This window comes from Mytilus edulis, chromosome 10 (genome assembly GCF_963676685.1).
Source record: "Mytilus edulis chromosome 10, xbMytEdul2.2, whole genome shotgun sequence".
Classification (NCBI taxonomy): Eukaryota; Metazoa; Mollusca; class Bivalvia; order Mytilida; family Mytilidae; genus Mytilus; species Mytilus edulis.
The window spans coordinates 49693304-49711672 of NC_092353.1; the positions used below are offsets into that span (position 1 = coordinate 49693304).

An 18369-nucleotide genomic window follows, 5' to 3' on the forward strand; every position below is an offset into this window, starting at 1 on the left:
CCAATATGATTGTTTTGGCACAGATTTCAACCCTGCACATTTCAAATGTTGCCAGTCTAAACAGCAATCACATGCCAACGAGTCCTGATCGTGTAGGTTTTTTTACACTTTATACATATCCAGTCGCATGTTTCCCTTCTTTCCGTGATCTTAACTTTTAGTTGTTTCCAAACTGAAAAACTGAAAAGAAACGCGGCAAATTAAAAACTACAATTTAAAACAAATACCTTGTATTCGGCTTTTTTCTTGTCGAATTTGTTTGGAATTTTTTCCCACCATGAATGCAGGAAAAATTTATTCTGTTATACTTTAAATCTAAGACTTCTTTAATTTTTGTGCTCCCGGTTCTTCTTTTCTCTGCGGCTGCTATAGACTGCGAATTTCTTTTATACAATTGTATGAAATTTAACGCCTGATAGTTCTGTACAAATCTTTCTAATTCATTATAAGTCTGAAATGTCTTCCCAACAGTTATAATATCACTCTCTTCCATTTTAAGAATATTTACTAACTGAGAAAAAACTGTTCACTTGCCTATATATATGTGTATATTTATATAAATTCTGAGTAGTTTTAATCAATTTATTCACTAATTGCAACAAATTCCGTATATATTTCACGTTTCATTCCCGATCTGACGGCATTTTATTATAAAACCGGATGTGGGTACGTGCAGCCGAGAAAGGTAATTTGATTATTCGTACCCACATGCGGGTACACGCAGACACTGCCTTTATTTAGCAGTTCGGATAGTTTTTCAGTCAGACCATACCAAAATCTATAAATCTTGTAACAGGTTTGTAAAGTTTACTGATATACTGATTACTCAAAAACCTATCAGTATATTTGTGAATTTTACCCGCCTTCACAAGATTTATTGATGTTGATAGTGTTTGACTGTCAAAACTATTGGAACTTCATGCTCAATAAATTAACCACACAATTTTAATCTTAACTAAATACAAGTTTTATCATAAAGTACTTGTAGATATTGAAAAATGACAAAAATAGTGTGGATTATTTGATGTGAAGTGTTTTAAAATGGTTTGGGAATTTAGGAATGTTATTGCCGCTATTTTTCATTACCAAGTTTGCATTCTGTACCCTTCTTTGATCATGTTGATGAAATGAATGCCATTATTACGATTTTGAAGTGACAGATTACAAGTTTGATACACTGGCATATTGTTGGATGTGTTTCTCTAAAAAAAAAAAACCACTGTTAGTCGTGTTAGATTCCAAATGAACACATTGAAATCAACATGAAAAAAATAAACCAAACTTTAAAATAGAGGATAATCAATCATCAGTTGAAAAAAAAACCTGTGAATGTCATATAAAAGACAAAAAATGGCCCTATGGCCGATTGGGACCTTCAGACTCCTCGCCTAGGTTCAGGCGTACACTTGTAAAAGGTCTTGCTACACCACTGTTTGTTGATCTTATGATTAAGTGACTTAAAGACAGAGTCATATATAGCATATATAACAACAGTACCTTTTTTTATCATTTCTAAAGCAGCATAATATATTAATTAATTATCTATAATACTAAAATTACGAGGTCCAATTTGTCAGCCGTCATCACGTAAAAACGATGAATCAAAGAATTCAACTTTATATATAACTAATATAGTACAATGGTGTTGATTAAAAATTACACCACTCTAGGCCCGTTTGTTTTCCACGTAATTAATATTGCCAATAATTAAGAAGTTCCGGATCGAGTCTGACACCGATACCAATAGTATATTCACCTGTTACCTATTACCTTATCTGTACGTTCCGCATCTGACAGGCGCACCACCAAACAGTGTATTTAGAATTTTGCTGTATACTGTTGAGTAAAAAATACTCCATTCCAGGCCCTTTTGTTTTCCAAATTATTAATATTACCAGTAATTGATAGGTTCCAGGTCGACGGGTTCAAACAAAGATTTTGAAAGCAGAGAAAACTGCACCTTATACATGTTATAATCGGCATAACTTTATCAGATGACAATACCAATACTAAAATAAGGCATACGCATAGTTATATATCAGTCACAGACCCGCGATATCACGGGTGTGTTCTAGTAGTGTATATTTTCCCAGTGTTGTTATTATGAACTGATTGGGCATATAAGGGATGATTCTCTTTTGGATTGGTTTTCCTTGTAAATAATTAAGTATTCAAAATTGAACAAAATTTTTCTCATTAAAAGTAAGTAAAGTACATGTGTGTACCAAGGAACTGGAATCCGTCATATTTACCAGACATGACATAATTTTAAATCTATTTGTCCTAAAAGACAAATTGGGATTTAGGTCAAATTTTACTATTTTTTTTATAGAACTATGTACACATGATGTATGTATAAAAGTAAGATAAGGCTCTAAAAAATGAGAATGAATTCGTAATCTTAACATTGTTTAATTTCAGGACTAATGTCTGGCTTAACAATGGGACTACTATCCTTAGATTTGATGACATTAAAGATTATGAGAGACGGTGGGTCTCCAAAAGAGAAAAAACAAGCACAAAAAATACTTCCTCTAGTTGAAAGACATCATTTATTATTAGTCACCTTATTATTAGCTAATGCAGCAGCCGTGGAATCAATGCCAATATTTCTAGACAGAGTGTCCAGTCCTGTTATAGCAATCCTTGTGTCTGTTACAGCTGTTTTGATATTTGGGGAGTAAGTATGGCAGCAAATAATTTCTTTTTTTTGTTCAAAATTCGAGTGCATATTTTTAAATAAATAGGTCATTTTGGAGGTGGTACAGTAGGAGGATGGGAAGCAAACATTTCTTTCAAGTGAAGAATAAGTAATTTTAAGTAAATAGTTGTAAGAAATCAATTATTCTAAACTTAGTAATTTTAAAATGAAAGAATATGTGTTAGGATTGCCAATTAGCTATCTTTTCCATCCAAGAAGGAAGAGGGTATATATTGACACTCATACCACATCTTCTAATATATATATCTTATAATTTCAGAGTTGTACCACAAGCTGTTTGCACAAGACATGGTGTGGCAATAGGAGCAGCTTTATCACCGTAAGTATAAAATGGAGACAGTCCAGATAACACTACAGAGGCATTTTAATAGTATTTAAATATTTATTATGTATTATTGATCACTTGCAATAAGAGAGTGCCAGTTCTATTTCTTTGTTACATTATGAATGCATATTTTTAAGGGGTAGAGTTGCTAGATGTACAGTAAAACCTCTAAATAATGAATGCTAATGTTTTTAACTAGATGTACAGTAAAACCACTAAATAATGAATGCAAATGTGTTTAGCTAGATGTACAGTAAAACCACTAAATAATGAATGCAAATGTGTTTAGCTAGATGTACAGTAAAACCTCTAAATAATGAATGCAAATGTTTTTAGCTAGATGTACAGTAAAACCTCTAAATAATGAATGCAAATGTTTTTAGCTAGATGTACAGTAAAACCTCTAAATAATGAATGCAAATGTTTTTAGTGGCAGAATTGCAAGATGTACAGTATCAAAAGTGACTGCTGAAGAGGGTGAACTCTGAAATAAGGGTCTGAAAAAAATTGATTCCAACATCGCCTGTTGCGGGATCTAGGCAATTTGTTTTAGTGTTTTCAATCTAGTTTGAGTTATGGTTCTTGCGTCAGTGAAATAAAAAGAATATCCGATTCTGGCACTGTAAACTAAAAAAAAACAAACATTTTTGGAAAATGACACTTTCAGCGGCTTGTTCCAATACTATTGACCTGAACTTCCATTACATTTCTCTGCCTACCGCACTTGATTGGTATTTATTTTCCATTACATTTCTCCGTCTACCGCGCTTGGTTTCATATTTACAATTTTACATACAAACTGGAATCTGCTTGTATTATTTACCTGAATTTTTGTGTAGTAATCAACCGGGAACCAGTTTACATACCCCTGGTCTTTCTATTTACCAAAAAGATCGAAGTGTACCAACCAATGTTGTTAAGATACTCATAAATCTATTTTTTATACCTTTACTGATTATGTGAAGTAAAACTAAAACATTGTTAAAACATTAAAGATATATAATTAATTGGGGAACACTTGATTGTCTTTTCGTTTTACAAACAACTGCTTTTTTTTTATAAGAAAATATAATGTGTCCGTGTTGGTCCACTTTCTACTGGTTATAAGACAGATCAGTGTACCGAAAATCCGACTCAATCTTTGTTTACATGTCTGTATTGGGAAGTAGGACAAATCGCCCCACTGGCAAAACGCCCCACACCAAATCGCCCCACTTTTTCACCAACTCGCCCCGCTTTTTAGCTCACCTGGCCTAAAAGGCCATGTGAGCTTTTCTCATCACTTGGCGTCCGTCGTCGTCGTCGTCGACGTCGTCGTCGTCGTCGTCGTCTGTCGTCTTTAACAATTTTTCAAACATCTTCTCCTCTGAAACTACTGAATGGATTTGAATGAAACTTAACATGATTGTTCCTTAGTATATCCTGCACAAAATGTGCGCTTCGATTTTTGATCCGTCAAAAAACATGGCCGCCATTACTTAAAATAGAACATAGGGGTCAAATGCAGTTTTTGGCTTATATCTCAAAAACGAAAGCATTTAGAGCAAATCTGACATGGGGTAAAAATGTTCATTAGGTCAAGATCTATCAGCCCTGAAATTTTCAGATGAATCAAACAAACCATTGTTGGGTTGCTGCCACTTAATTGGTAATTTTAAGGAAATTTTGCAGTTTTTGGTCATTATCTTGAATATTATTATAGATAAAGATAAACTGTAAACAGCAAAAAAGATCAGCAAAGTAAGATCTACAAATAAGTTAATATGACCAAAATTGTCAATTGACCCCTTAAGGGGTTATTGTCCTTTAATGACAATTTTTCACAATTTGTTCATCATATTTGCTAACTTTAAAAAATCTTCTCCTCTGAAACTACTGAATGGATTTGGTTAAAACTTAGCATGATTGTTCCTTAGATTATCCTGCACAAAGTGTGTGCTTTGATTTTTGATCCGTCAAAAAACATGGCCGCCGTTACTTAAAATAGAACATAGGGGTCAAATGCAGTTTTTGGCTTATATCTCAAAAACGAAAGCATTTAGAGAAAATCTGACATGGAGTAAAAATGTTCATTAGGTCAAGATCTATCAGCCCTGAAATTTTCAGATGAATCAAACAAACCATTGTTGGGTTGCTGCCACTTAATTGTTAATTTTAAGGAAATTTTGCAGTTTTTGGTCATTATCTTGAATATCATTATAGATAAAGATAAACTGTAAACAGCAAAAAAGATCAGCAAAGTAAGATCTACAAATAAGTTAATATGACCAAAATTGTCAATTGACCCCTCAAGGGGTTATTGTCCTTTAATGACAATTTTTCACAATTTGTTCATCATATTTGCTAACTTTAAAAAATCTTCTCCTCTGAAACTACTGAATGGATTTGGTTAAAACTTAGCATGGTTGTTCCTTAGATTATCCTGCACAAAGTGTGTGCTTTGATTTTTGATCCGTCAAAAAACATGGCCGCCGTTACTTAAAATAGAACATAGGGGTCAAATGCAGTTTTTGGCTTATATCTCAAAAACGAAAGCATTAAGAGCAAATCTGACTGGAGTAAAAATGTTCATTAGGTCAATATCTATCAGCCCTGAAATTTTCAGATGAATCAAACATCCAATTGTTGGGTTGCTGCCACTTAATTGGTAATTTTAAGGAAATTTTGCAGTTTTTGGTCATTATCTTGAATATTATTATAGATAAAGATAAACTGTAAACAGCAAATATGATCAGCAAAGTAAGATCTACAAATAAGTCAATTTGACCAAAATTGTCAATTGACCTCTTTAGGAGTTATTGCCCTTTAATGACTTTTTTCACAATTTGTTCATCATGTTGACTTACTTTAAAAAATCTTCTCTTATGAAACTGCTGTATCAATTTCAGCCAAACTTAGGCTAAATGAGTTTCAGAGTTTCAGAGTATCTAGTATAAATTTTATATTTCATTTCCTTGTATGTCAAGAAACATAGCTCCTATGGCTAAAATAGAACATAGGAGAAAATGATTTTTTTTTGCTTTTGAAGAAAATAGGACGATTCAAAGAACATTTAAATAAATTGGAAAGCCAAAATAATCATTGATGAGAGATTAAACCAAAAAAATTCAGGTGAGCGATTCAGGCTCTTGAGAGCCTCTTGTTTAAAAATCGCCTCACTTGTGAAAAGGGTTAAATACCGTTAACTTCTCCCCTGTCAACTCGCCCCACTTATTTAAAATCTACTTCAATATATAATTTTCAGTTCTACCAACTAGCCCCACTTAAATGAAAACTAATCTACGCAGAAAACAAAAAAAAATGAAATTTATTAAACCAATATTTTTTAAATCAAATGATAAAATTGAGAATGGAAATGGGGAATGTGTCAAAGAGACAACAACCCGACCAAATAAAAACAAAAAAAACAACAGCAGAGGGTCACCAACAGGTCTTCAATGTAGCGAGAAATTCCCGCACCCGGAGGCGTCCTTCAGCTGGCCCCTAAACAAATATATACTAGTCCAGTGATAATGAACGCCATACTAATTTCCAAATTGTACACAAGAAACTAAAATTAAAATAATACAAGACTAACAAAGGCCAGAGGCTCCTGACTTGGGACAGGCGCAAAAATGCGGCGGGTTTAAACATGTTTGTGAGATTTTTTAGAAAGTGGGGCGAGTTTGTGAAAAAGTGGGGCGGTTAGGTGTGGGGCGATTTGTCATGGATTCCTGTATGACATGTGAATAAATTGTCGATATCGATGCTGGCTTTAATACAACGGTTTGTGAGAGCGCCGCCGATTTATTGGCGGGGTGGGAGAACAGATTTGAAGCTCTCTACGTTTCATGCGTGCATAACAGTGTCATCTAGCTGATTCGGCGCGATCACTGTCTTACAAAGTTTGAATATTGTACGGTGTTTTACTTGGTGGAATGTCAATACACTCACAGTTAGAGTTATTCTTTACTTGCTTTTTCACAATAATTCTTGCGTGGTATCCTTTGAATTTCTCAGCAGATATGGTTCTCTTCGGACATGCTTTTTAGAGGAATTCGTTTGGTTCAATAGCGTGAATCAGCCCCTCAACTACTTTTAACATAAATACTAACTTTGGCTTCAATGCCTTGTTCATCCTTGTCTGGAGATCTTGTTGTAGTTCCAGTTTGGCAAGCATTTTGGAGACTTATCCATCATCTCTTCACTTATAATCTCTGTTGATAAATTTTGCCGCTTGACATGTTTATTTTTGTTACCGGGTAGGGGTTGCATACTATGGCTCCATATTAAATTATGAGATCAATTCCTAAAGGTCTAGTTCATTATCCAATCTGACACAAATTTCAATAACTGGAATGCCACCCAATTTGAATATATGGTGACCCACTATAACAGCAAAATTACTTGGAATTGTGTTTAATACCATGATGGTTCAATGGCATAAACTTAAATGGAGACAGAAATTTGACATGAAAGATTGTGGATTAGTGTAAAATAAAAAAAACTAGCTTACTATGATATATGGTTAAAGAATGAATATCAAATTATATGGGTCATGGGCAGAGTTGTTATATAATATCAATATGGCAGAGAAGTGGTTTCAAGTTTCATATAAAGGGACCTAACTGACATGAAATAAAAAATCAAAGGAGTATCCCTATTTGTCTAATCTTAAAAGGTGAAATAAAACAAGTATAACAATATTATGCTATTGTGTAAATCTACAGAAATAGAATTTGCTTCAAGTTACAGAAATAACTATGTCACTAGTAACTTATTTAATGAGTATGTGGGTAATTAGTCCTATAACATATGACCTTAGGAGAATTATTTACTATTTCTATTTACTGTTCTGATAATTTTTTTTACTATCAATGTGTCACCCTTCGCATTCAAAATTTAAAAAAAAAAATGAAAATATCAGTATAAAAACGTTAAAAATTGAATAAGAATGCGAAGAGTCATATGTTATAGGACTAGTGGGGTATAAGAGCTTGTTACAACAGACTCTTCATAATCATTTGGTTTGAAAGGATACTAGTATAGTCTGTATTCTTGATTTAGAAAAATGTAATTGCATGAAAAAAATTACACATTTATTTATTTAGAATACTTTAGATCATTCAGGTAGTCTTTATTTAGTATGTACAAAAGAACAGCCAGTAGTCATTGGATAATGTAGATCATTTAAATAGTCTTGACATATTTATTAGTACAAAAAAATCAGCTAGTAATCATAGGATATTGTAGATGATTCCAGTATTCTTGACCTATTTATTAGAAAATATTTGTACAAAAAAAACACCCAGTATAGTCATTGGATACTGTAGATCATCAGGTAGTCTTGACCTATTTATTTGTGAAAAAAACCCAGCCAGTAGTCATTGGATACTGTAGATCATTCAGGTAGTCTTGACTCTTGACCTGTTCATTTGTTTTAAAAAAAAAACCAGTCAGTTGTCATTTTCACTTCCCACACACATATACGAATATCAATTATATGCATACGAGACATGTTGCAATGTTAAACTTATTACGGTATGTGAAAATCAAGACTTGCATAAAAAAATATCCCAATATTAGAGACAGTGGCATCATTTTTCCTCAGAGCTTTCAGCTCTTTGATTAATATATTAAATTTGTTGAGAAATAAGTGGGTAATACATAAGACAGATAACTGCTAATTTGAGTTAAATTATATAGAGAAAAGGATTGGGAGGAGCAGATAATGACTGTTAGAGGCAGGTGACCTCTGAAACAAGGTGACCATTAAGAAAGGTTTGACTGTATTTATATTTCAAACAAAGCAAGCCATTGATTTTTTACAGCTGTTCTAATAAATTGGTAACAAAAAGGCAAAATGTTTGGATTTTTATTTTCTAAACTATAAATTTTGTAAGTGTTTGATATACTATTTAATTATGTGCATTGTTATTATATTTCAACATCCTTTTTCACTATTTCAGAGTAGTTTACCTGTTAATTGGTATGTTCTGCATAATATCATGGCCATTGTCAAAGTTGTTAGATTGTTTACTTGGAAAAGACCATGGAACATTTTATCGACGAGCAGAGCTAAAAGTTCTCGTTGATTTACATAGTAGTTCATCACCAAATTTAGTAAATGGTTCAGACCATGAGGGAGAAGAAAGTTTAACAGTGGATGAAGTCCTCATTATCAAAGTATTTATTTTAACCACGTCTTCTTACTACATGTGTCTTGTCCCATACAGGGTTCTGACATTGCTCCTTTCTCATTTCTGTCTGATAGATCTTTTGGGATTCTTTGGCTTTGTTATCATGATATAATATGCTTAAACAATCTGATAGATGAAATTTCATTGGGTGATGTAATAATTACAACAACAAAAATAGGATGGAGTGTTGTCAGATCCTTGTAAGCCAAGTCTGGACTCATGATCTGTATTTTGATTAGATTGTTTGTAAAATTACTGTAACTTTGCATATTGCTGTGTGATTTTTGAATTTTGAATTTTTGATTGGAATCAACAGATTATTTATGTTATCAGAAAATTTGGAATAAAATTGAGAATGGAAATGGGGAATGTGCCAAAGAGACAACAACCCGACCATAGAGCAGGTATTATCTTTGGTTAGCTTGCTTGTTAGCTGAACCATGATTCCATGAAGTCATTATTAGGTTAGGTAAACTACCCTCCTTTAAGAGAAGAGTAGTCTGACAGATAACCAATCTATCCGTCTGTAAACCATAGGAGGTGTCATCCTGGTTTGCCAACTTTTAATTACATGCATATGTAAACAGGACTTCTTCAAAAGGAGGATATTATACCTTACCTTATAATGACTTCATGGTTCAGCTAACAAGCAAGCTACCGGTAACCAAATATATTACCTTTACGTCCACACTTAATGCAATCGGCTGTAAGATTTATGGTTAAAGACAAAGGCTTGTTAGCTAAGAAGCAGAAGCATCCAGTCCTCCTGTAGATTATTTCTGTAGGAACTAGGGCTAAATCTATATATCTAAATTTAGCATGTCAGTCTTAAAAAAGGTGGGTTCATTTACACACTTTCATTTTGAATGTCCATATTAAGAACCTTTGATTGTGAATATCAATATTAAACAATTATCCTTCCAAACATTAATTAGATGAAGATCCTAATTTTTTTTTAAGAGAATGATTGGGTTTTTTTCAGGGTGCTTTAGATATGAAACATAAGACTGTGAAAGATGCTATGCTGCCGCTGGATGATGTCTATATGCTTGATATTAATTCTCAGATGGATCATAAGACAATGAAAAATGTATGTATATATATTGAAGTATTTGTGTTCGATGTTGCACATGTAATAAAAGTATCATGAACTAATTTTGAATGACGATATGATTCCTTTTATACAAATAAGATTTTTGCAGAGACAGCTAATTAGAAAAAGAAAATTTATGATCTTTTGATATATATTAATGTGTCTGAACATTTCAGCTGCACATCTGTATATATATACCTTCATATATGAAGAATCCCCACCCCAAATGACTTGTTTGTTTGTGTTCAATCATGATTAATAAAGTAGCAGAGACATTGCTGTGTGAAAACTGTGATAAATGTATTTTTATGCCCCTGCCATAGGTGAATGGGGCTTTAAGGTGGTACCCAACACTTTCACTAAAATTAATTTGGCTCGTTTAATTTTCATAGTATTTTGACAAAGTATTTACTTTGACCCTTTGACAAAAATATAAAAAATTCAAAAAATTTGAACCAATGCAACCATTTTATCAGAAAAATTACACTGGTCATATAGCAGTTTGACAAACACCAATTTTGATCATTGAGAAGCTTAATATTTCCTTATCAACACAACGTAACTAAAACGTTTAGCTGATTTTACAGAGTTATCTCCCTGTAGTGTTAGGTACCACCTTAAGTGTTCTAATGACTATCCATCCTTCTCTCTTTTTTGTCAATCCATCCCATTTTCAAAGCTTAATGGAGGCATTATATAGTCATCAGAAACATTCTCCTTTTATTGATATATTTCGTAATAAGGATTATAATTGTTTTTTATCGTCCTGAACATGCATGAAATATTTGCCACTGGACTTTAAGCAACCATCAATCAATCAATCAATCAATCAATTTATTTTTAGATAGTAGACATGTCACATTCCAGACTACCAGTTTATGAAGATGACAGAACTAACATCATATCAGTGTTGATAGTAAAAACATTGATATGTTTAGATCCAGAGGATTGTACTCCCGTCAGGACCCTCCTACATTCTAATTCAGTGGGGAATGTTATTTATGTTGATGATGACATGCCTCTATATGATCTACTCAACTTATTTCAGACGGGAAAAGGTTTGTGCTCTTTCTATTAGTTTTTGTCAGTTTTTCCCCTGACACTGTGGTTTCAGATCACAACCAGTTTATTACATAGAAGTTGAGCTTTTACTGGAATTTAAGATGTAAAAACGAGTCCCAGGATATGGTAGTTAGTTAAATCTGTCATGTGAATTCCATTACCATGTGACTAAAATGTAGGCATCGCCACTTCAAACACATGTTGAGCGAATGAATAAAATGTTTGATCTCATACTGCACAAAATATTTGAAAAATTCAAATCTTATAAGTTGATCACCCTCCCTTAAGTGGTACGGGAAATAAAATTACAGAACATAAATTATTTCTTACAAACCCTGCAGAAAGACGATTCTGAAAGTTCTTGATAATTTAATAGAACAGGGATACAGGTGCACATTCTATCTGGTAAGTGACGTCATAAAGGTGTGGGAAATTGACGATATTTTCTGGTGGAAGACATAATTCCAGGATGACCCATTGATACTCTTATTTGCACATTAACAGGTTTGATAGTTCATATCCTGTCTGGCAGCCATGTTTTACTTTGAATTGAAATCAAAATGGATATTATGTTAATATATATGTTTTTATATGATAAGAATAGAATTAAGATGAACCTGAACCTGACCTTAAACTTTCACCTTCAAGGTCAAATAATGAATGTCCATCTATGCAATCTTATTCATATTGTTGTTTCCAAGGGGGGTTTTGTTGATTCACAAACTCGACTTTAACAGTCACAATTCGAACAGAACTTTGACTTTAACAGTGCTTATTTGTTTTCAAGGGGTGCGGGGAGTCATTAGAACCCACTAAACCCCGCACCCTGGCTACAGGTATGCCATGGCTACAGGTATGCCATGGCTAACCTTTTGAATGCATGCAAAGTTTTTCTCTGCTGGGTTATGTACTGTTCCCTCATACAATTAATCATTGAACATCTTAAAAAAAAATTGGTTCAGATCCTGATCCTCTAACCAAATACTGTGGATTCATTTATTTTCCTGGATTGCTGAAAACTTCCATATTTTTTATACAACCGCAAAAAAATTTAATTTTTCGTCGTATATTGCTATCACGTTGGCATCGTCGTCGTCTTGCGTCGTCATCGTCCGAATACTTTTAGTTTTTGCACTTTAACTTTAGTAAAAAGGAATAGAAATCTATGAAATTTAAACACAAGGTTTATGACCACAAAAGGAAGGTTGGGATTGATTTTAAGAGTTTTGGTCCCAACATTTTAGGAATTAGGGGCCAAAAAGGGCCCAAATAAGCATTTTCTTGGTTTTCGCACTATACATGTAACTTTAGTTTAAGTAAATTGAAATCTATGAAATTTTGACACAAGGTTTATGACCACAAAAGGAAGGTTGGGATTGCTTTTGGAAGTTTTGGTTCCAACAGTTTAGGAATAAGGGGCCAAAAAAGGGCCCAAATAAGCATTATTCTTGGTTTTCGCACCATAACTTTAGTATAAGTGAATAGAAATCTATGAAATTTAAACACAAGGTTTATGACCATAAAAGGAAGGTTGGGTTTGATTTCGGGAGTTATGGTCCCAACAGTTTAGGAATAAGGGGCCCAAAGGTTCCAAAATTGAACTTTGTTTGATTTCATCAAAAATTGAATAATTGGGGTTCTTTGATATGCCGAATCTAACTGTGTATGTAGATTCTAAATTTTTGGTCCCGTTTTCAAATTGGTCTACATCAGTGGCGGATGCAGGAATTTTCGAAAGGGGGGGTGCTAGCCCAGGGCAAAGGGGGGGTGCAGGGGGGGTGCAAAACATATGTCCCGATTCAAATGCATTGATCGGCCAAAATAAAGGGGGGGTGCGGACCCCCGGAACCCCCCCTCTGGATCCGCCACTGTACATTAAGGTCCAAAGGGTCCAAAATCAAACTTAGTTTGATTTTAACAAAAATTGAATCCTTGGGGTTCTTTGATATGCTGAATCTAAAAATGTACTTAGATTTTTGATTATTGGCCCAGTTTTCAAGTTGGTCCAAATCGGGGTCCAAAATAAAATTTTGTTTGATTTCATCAAAAATTGAATAATTGGGGTTCTTTGATATGCCAAATCTAACTGTGTATGTAGATTCTTAATTTTTGGTCCCGTTTTCAAATTGGTCTACATTAAAGTCCAAAGGGTCCAAAATTAAACTAAGTTTGATTTTAAAAAAAATTGAATTCTTGGGCTTTTTTGATATGCTGAATCTAAACATGTACTTAGATATTTGATTATGGGCCCAGTTTTCAAGTTGGTTCAAATCAGGATCCAAAATTATTATATTAAGTATTGTGTTATAGCAAGAAATTTTCCATTGGAGTTATCTTTTTTGTCCAGAATAGTAGTTGAATCAACTTAAATCATTGTTTTATACAATATACAATGTATATTCACTTTTACTACCAACTGATAAATTAAAACAATCTTTACCATTCAGTGATAACAAGCACTTTATTTTACATTTTAATATTTTATGATGTATTTAAATGAGTAGTTATTGTTGCAAACTCCATTAGGAATTTGAATTGAGATCAGTTTTAGAAAAAGGGAAAGGGGGATGTGAAAAAAAAATGGGGGGGGGGGGGGGGGGGGGTTAAATTTTTCTCATTTCAGATTTCATAAATAAAATGAAAATTTCTTCAAACATTTTTTTGAGAGGATTAATATTCAACAGCATGGTGAATTGCTCAAAGGCAAAAAAATATTTTAAGTTCATTAGACCACATTCATTCTGTGTCAGAAACCTATGCTGTGTCAACTATTTAATCACAATCCAAATTTAGAGCTGAATCCAGCTTAAATGTTGTGTCCATACTTGCCCCAACTGTTCAGGGTTCAACCTCTGCGGTCGTATATAGCTGCGCCCTGCGGAGCATCTGATTGTAACTTGATTTCGTGGTTTTGCCAATCTCTGGATACAAAACCTATTGAAATATGTTATTTATTGAACATTTGAATTGGTGGTTCACCTGTATCCACGAAACCCACGAAAATTGGTATCCAACGAATAATAATGAATCCACAGTATACATAATTGTCATGATAAGACCATACACAGGTCTTGTCCTAAAAATGGTTAAAAAAGTAGTAATTGTTAAATATAATAAAAACTTTTTTGGAGACCATTCAATAGCACAACTAGTTATGTGTTAATTAGTCAGATGAATTTAGGGACATACCATATGTTATGAAACTTATATACCCACTGTTTATTATCATTAAACACGGATTAACATTAAGTTTGGGTGATTTAACTTTCACTGTTCTAGAGTTATGTCCCTTTACAAATGAAAAAAAGATCTTGAATTTGTCATTTCTGAAATCTAACTAATGTTTGCTTATACAATTACACAGCTTCATAATTTTCAACTAGTAATTTTTTAAATCATTACGAATGAGCTTGCTGATGCTGAAAGTGTATGAGCATTTTAATTAGTCTTGTAACCATTTTCTGCAATTTTATTATTCTTATTAGCTGGTGACAATGAGATAGTTTCCAATATGACAGCAAGATGATCTTTCTAATCATTTGTGTATCTGCTGCCACATGTGGAGCAGGATCTGCTTACCCTTCCGGAGCACCTGAGATCACCCCCAGTTTTTGGTGGAGTTTGTGTTGCTTAGTCTTTAGTTTTCTATGTTGTGTCTTTACTATTATTTGTCTGTTTGTCTTTTTATTTTTAGCCATGGTGTTGTAAGTTTATTTTCTATCTTTGAGTTTTACTCTCCCTCTGGTATCTTTTGTCCCTCTTTTAGTTAATGTCAGACACACTGACACAACATGGTATGCTAGTTTGCTTTGCAGGATATGGATATATCTATTTTTGGTAATCAATTATTTTTTTTAGACTTAAAATACATGTAATATGATACTCAATCTAAAACAGACAGACAAATGATATGCATTTGAAAACCAATTTTGATCAAATAGAAACATGATTCTTTCCTGTCTATGTGAAAACAATCTTCCTCAATTAGAATAAAAAAAGAAGGTCAAATTCTTTTGCAGTCCTCATTGTTGATATACATGTATATACACAAAACTTTGAACATATGATATATGTTGCTAACAACACTATTGTAAAACTATTTTACTTGAATTTTTGAATAAATAAAAGAAGATTTAACTGGGAATACATTCATCAGTGAACTATTTCCAAAATTATGAATTACATGAATAAAAACCTTGTCTATTCAAGAGTAAAGTATTTTAAATTCTCCAAATTAATGAATAAAGGGAAGAAGGTTACACTGGCTATTCAACAGTACAATATTATTCCAAATTTATGAACATACCTGCCAACTGTCACTATTTGCGGGGGATTTCCCCCATGGAGGCTCCCAAATTGAAATTTTGAAAGAGCAATTTTGTCCACAATTTGAAACAAAACAATTAATTTTACAATGACTTTAGGCTTAATAAAGTATGGAAAAGCCAAAAAACAACAGTAAAATGTATTTGAAGGCCCCCTTGAAGGTTTTTTAGGACTGACAGCCATCTTGCACGCAAAACCCCCATGGGCATTTTGAAAAGTTGGCAGGTATGTATGAATGAATAAAAGATGAGAGAAAATATCATTTGTTGGTCAGTTTTTATTGTCCCCCTGCTCCAAGGTATGCTGGCTTACATCTGTCCCTCATTCTGTCCCCAATACTCCCCATGAAATTTTGTCATACTTTTCACAGAAACTACATATTAGAGCTGCCTGAAAATTAGTACAGAGTTTCACATGAGTAGTATGTGATGCATTTCATATTCATCTGACTCAACAACTTCCTGTTTACCATTTTAACTTATAAATATTATTTTGTTTTGTATCTATATGTACCAGTATTTAAAAAAAATGCATTAAAGATCACTTGTCAGAATTAACCTTATTGAAGAGTTTAAATCAGATAAAAAGTTTAAACTGTTAAGAACTGTACTTTAAAAAAAAATTATAGTTCTTGTTTTGCACAGATGCAGAGTTTGTCTCTTTTTTTCATTTTGGGGGTAGGTTGGTTAGGGGTGAGGGATGGGTTTTTTTGTCATGATAATACTTCTTCACTTCTCATTTTATCCAAACCCATGTTATTTAAGTAACATTATATAACCGAAATTAAACTGAAACAAACAGATACTGAGTGAATCATTTTTTCCATATTTTTTTTTTTGGGGGGAGGGGGGGAGGGGGGGATGTGAGGGATGGGGTGTTTAACATGATCAATCTTTTCACTTCTCATTTTGTCCAAACCCATGTTATTACTATAAGTAACATTATAAACACAGAAATAAAAATGAAACAACAAACAATGTCTGTTTATAAACAATAGGATTTGTATTATCTCATCCAATCCATCAGGAAGTACTTAACATTGATTAATTCACAAAAGGATGTATAAAAATGTATAACTATAACTCATTTTTAGAAAGTGGTTACAATTTTGACATATTATGACAAGCAAATGAAGTTTTTATTTTAACTATAATGTATAATTCTTGGAATGTTCGTTGTTTACAAAATGTAATTTTTTTAAGAAGCATGGATTGTATTTAGTCTTTTCTGAAACATTTTAGACTTATTTTAGTGTGATCAGCTTCATTTTAGTGCGATAAGACTCATTTTAGTGCGATAAGACTCATTTTAGTGCGATAAGACTCATTTTAGTGCGATAAGACTCATTTTAGTGCAATAAGACTAATTTTAGTGGGATCAGACTCAATTTAGCGCGATACGACTCTTTCACTACAGAAAAAGGAAACTTTAAAAATAATCAAAATGGTGAAAGACCGACTTGCTGAATTACAAGAGAAGCATGTTGCTGTTCTTATAGAAGAGGCTGAATCCACTGGAGATGAGCTGGCCGAATTACCAACAGGTAAATTCAAAAGAAGATGGAGCGGAAAGAAATATTCTAAAAAATTGGCTGTCAATGAGTTTTTAGAAAAGATGCGCACAATTGAAGACAACCTTAAATGTTTACGACGGGAACTTGATGCCATCAATAAACTTCAAACAAACTTACATTTCTCTCCCTTTAAAGATGATAAAGAAATACATAGAATGCAAGAAATGGGGAAAAACTTGTTGATCAGAGCCGGAAAATTAAAAGCTGAAATAGAGGATTTACCTAATACAACGTCTTGTAAAAAAGAATCAGACATGCAGCAAAGAGTACAAAATAACCACATTGATAGGCTTATGAATATGTTACGTGATCTTGTCATTGAATTTAAAACAAATCAAGGCAAATTGATTGATAAGTCCAAAGAAATGTGTTCAAGACAGAGAGCTATTGTTGCTGGTTCAACAGACGAAAATATTGAGGATGATGATGTGGGAGAGTTGGGACAAAATCAGCAGGTATTCACTGGAAATTACATTTCAACACTTGGAAGAGCAAGGCGACAGTTACAGAGTATCAAAGTACGGGAAAGAGAGTTAAAAGAACTTGAGGGACAGATTTCAGAACTGAACGAACTGTTTAAAACAATGCATTTTCTTGTAGTAGATCAAGGGACGAAAATAGATACAATTGAAACAAATGTAAATCAAAGTGTTGATTATGTACAAACTGCCGAAAAACAACTTGAAGTTGCTGTGAAGCACAAACGACAATATGACAAGCGTGTGTTGTGCCTAGTGATTGTGGTTATAATAGGCCTTGCTATCATAGGTATAATCATAGGTGTATCGGTTTAGTATTTCTTTTATTATAAATAAATTATCTGTTAAATGAGTTTTACTGTGCATATTGCTTTGTGTTTCTTTATTTTACATTGGCTAGAGGTATAGTGGGAGGGTTGAGATCTCACAAAACTTGTTTAACCTGCTCCACTTTTGCATCTGTCCCAAGTCAGGAGCCTATGGCCTTTGCTAGTCTTCAACTTTGTATGTTTTCAAAAGATTTCATTTTTTAAGTTTTAGAGTTGAGTATGACATCCATTTTCACACATTTTTATTTAGGGGCCAGAAGGACCACCTCTGGGTTTGGGAT

The 18369-nt window shown here is 33.3% G+C and overlaps 1 protein-coding gene across 2 annotated transcripts in view; it reads left to right on the top strand.

Moving 5' to 3' along the window:
- The window catches only part of LOC139491397 (uncharacterized), a 43819-nt gene that overhangs the window by 1102 nt on the left and 24348 nt on the right, over positions 1 to 18369 (top strand). For both annotated transcript variants that reach the window (XM_071279068.1, XM_071279069.1), the window contains exons 2-6: positions 2422 to 2680; positions 2982 to 3041; positions 8996 to 9212; positions 10209 to 10316; positions 11164 to 11377. In XM_071279068.1, the coding sequence (XP_071135169.1) occupies positions 2422 to 2680; positions 2982 to 3041; positions 8996 to 9212; positions 10209 to 10316; positions 11164 to 11377 (858 nt within the window). The remainder of the gene's footprint in view (positions 1 to 2421; positions 2681 to 2981; positions 3042 to 8995; positions 9213 to 10208; positions 10317 to 11163; positions 11378 to 18369) is intronic.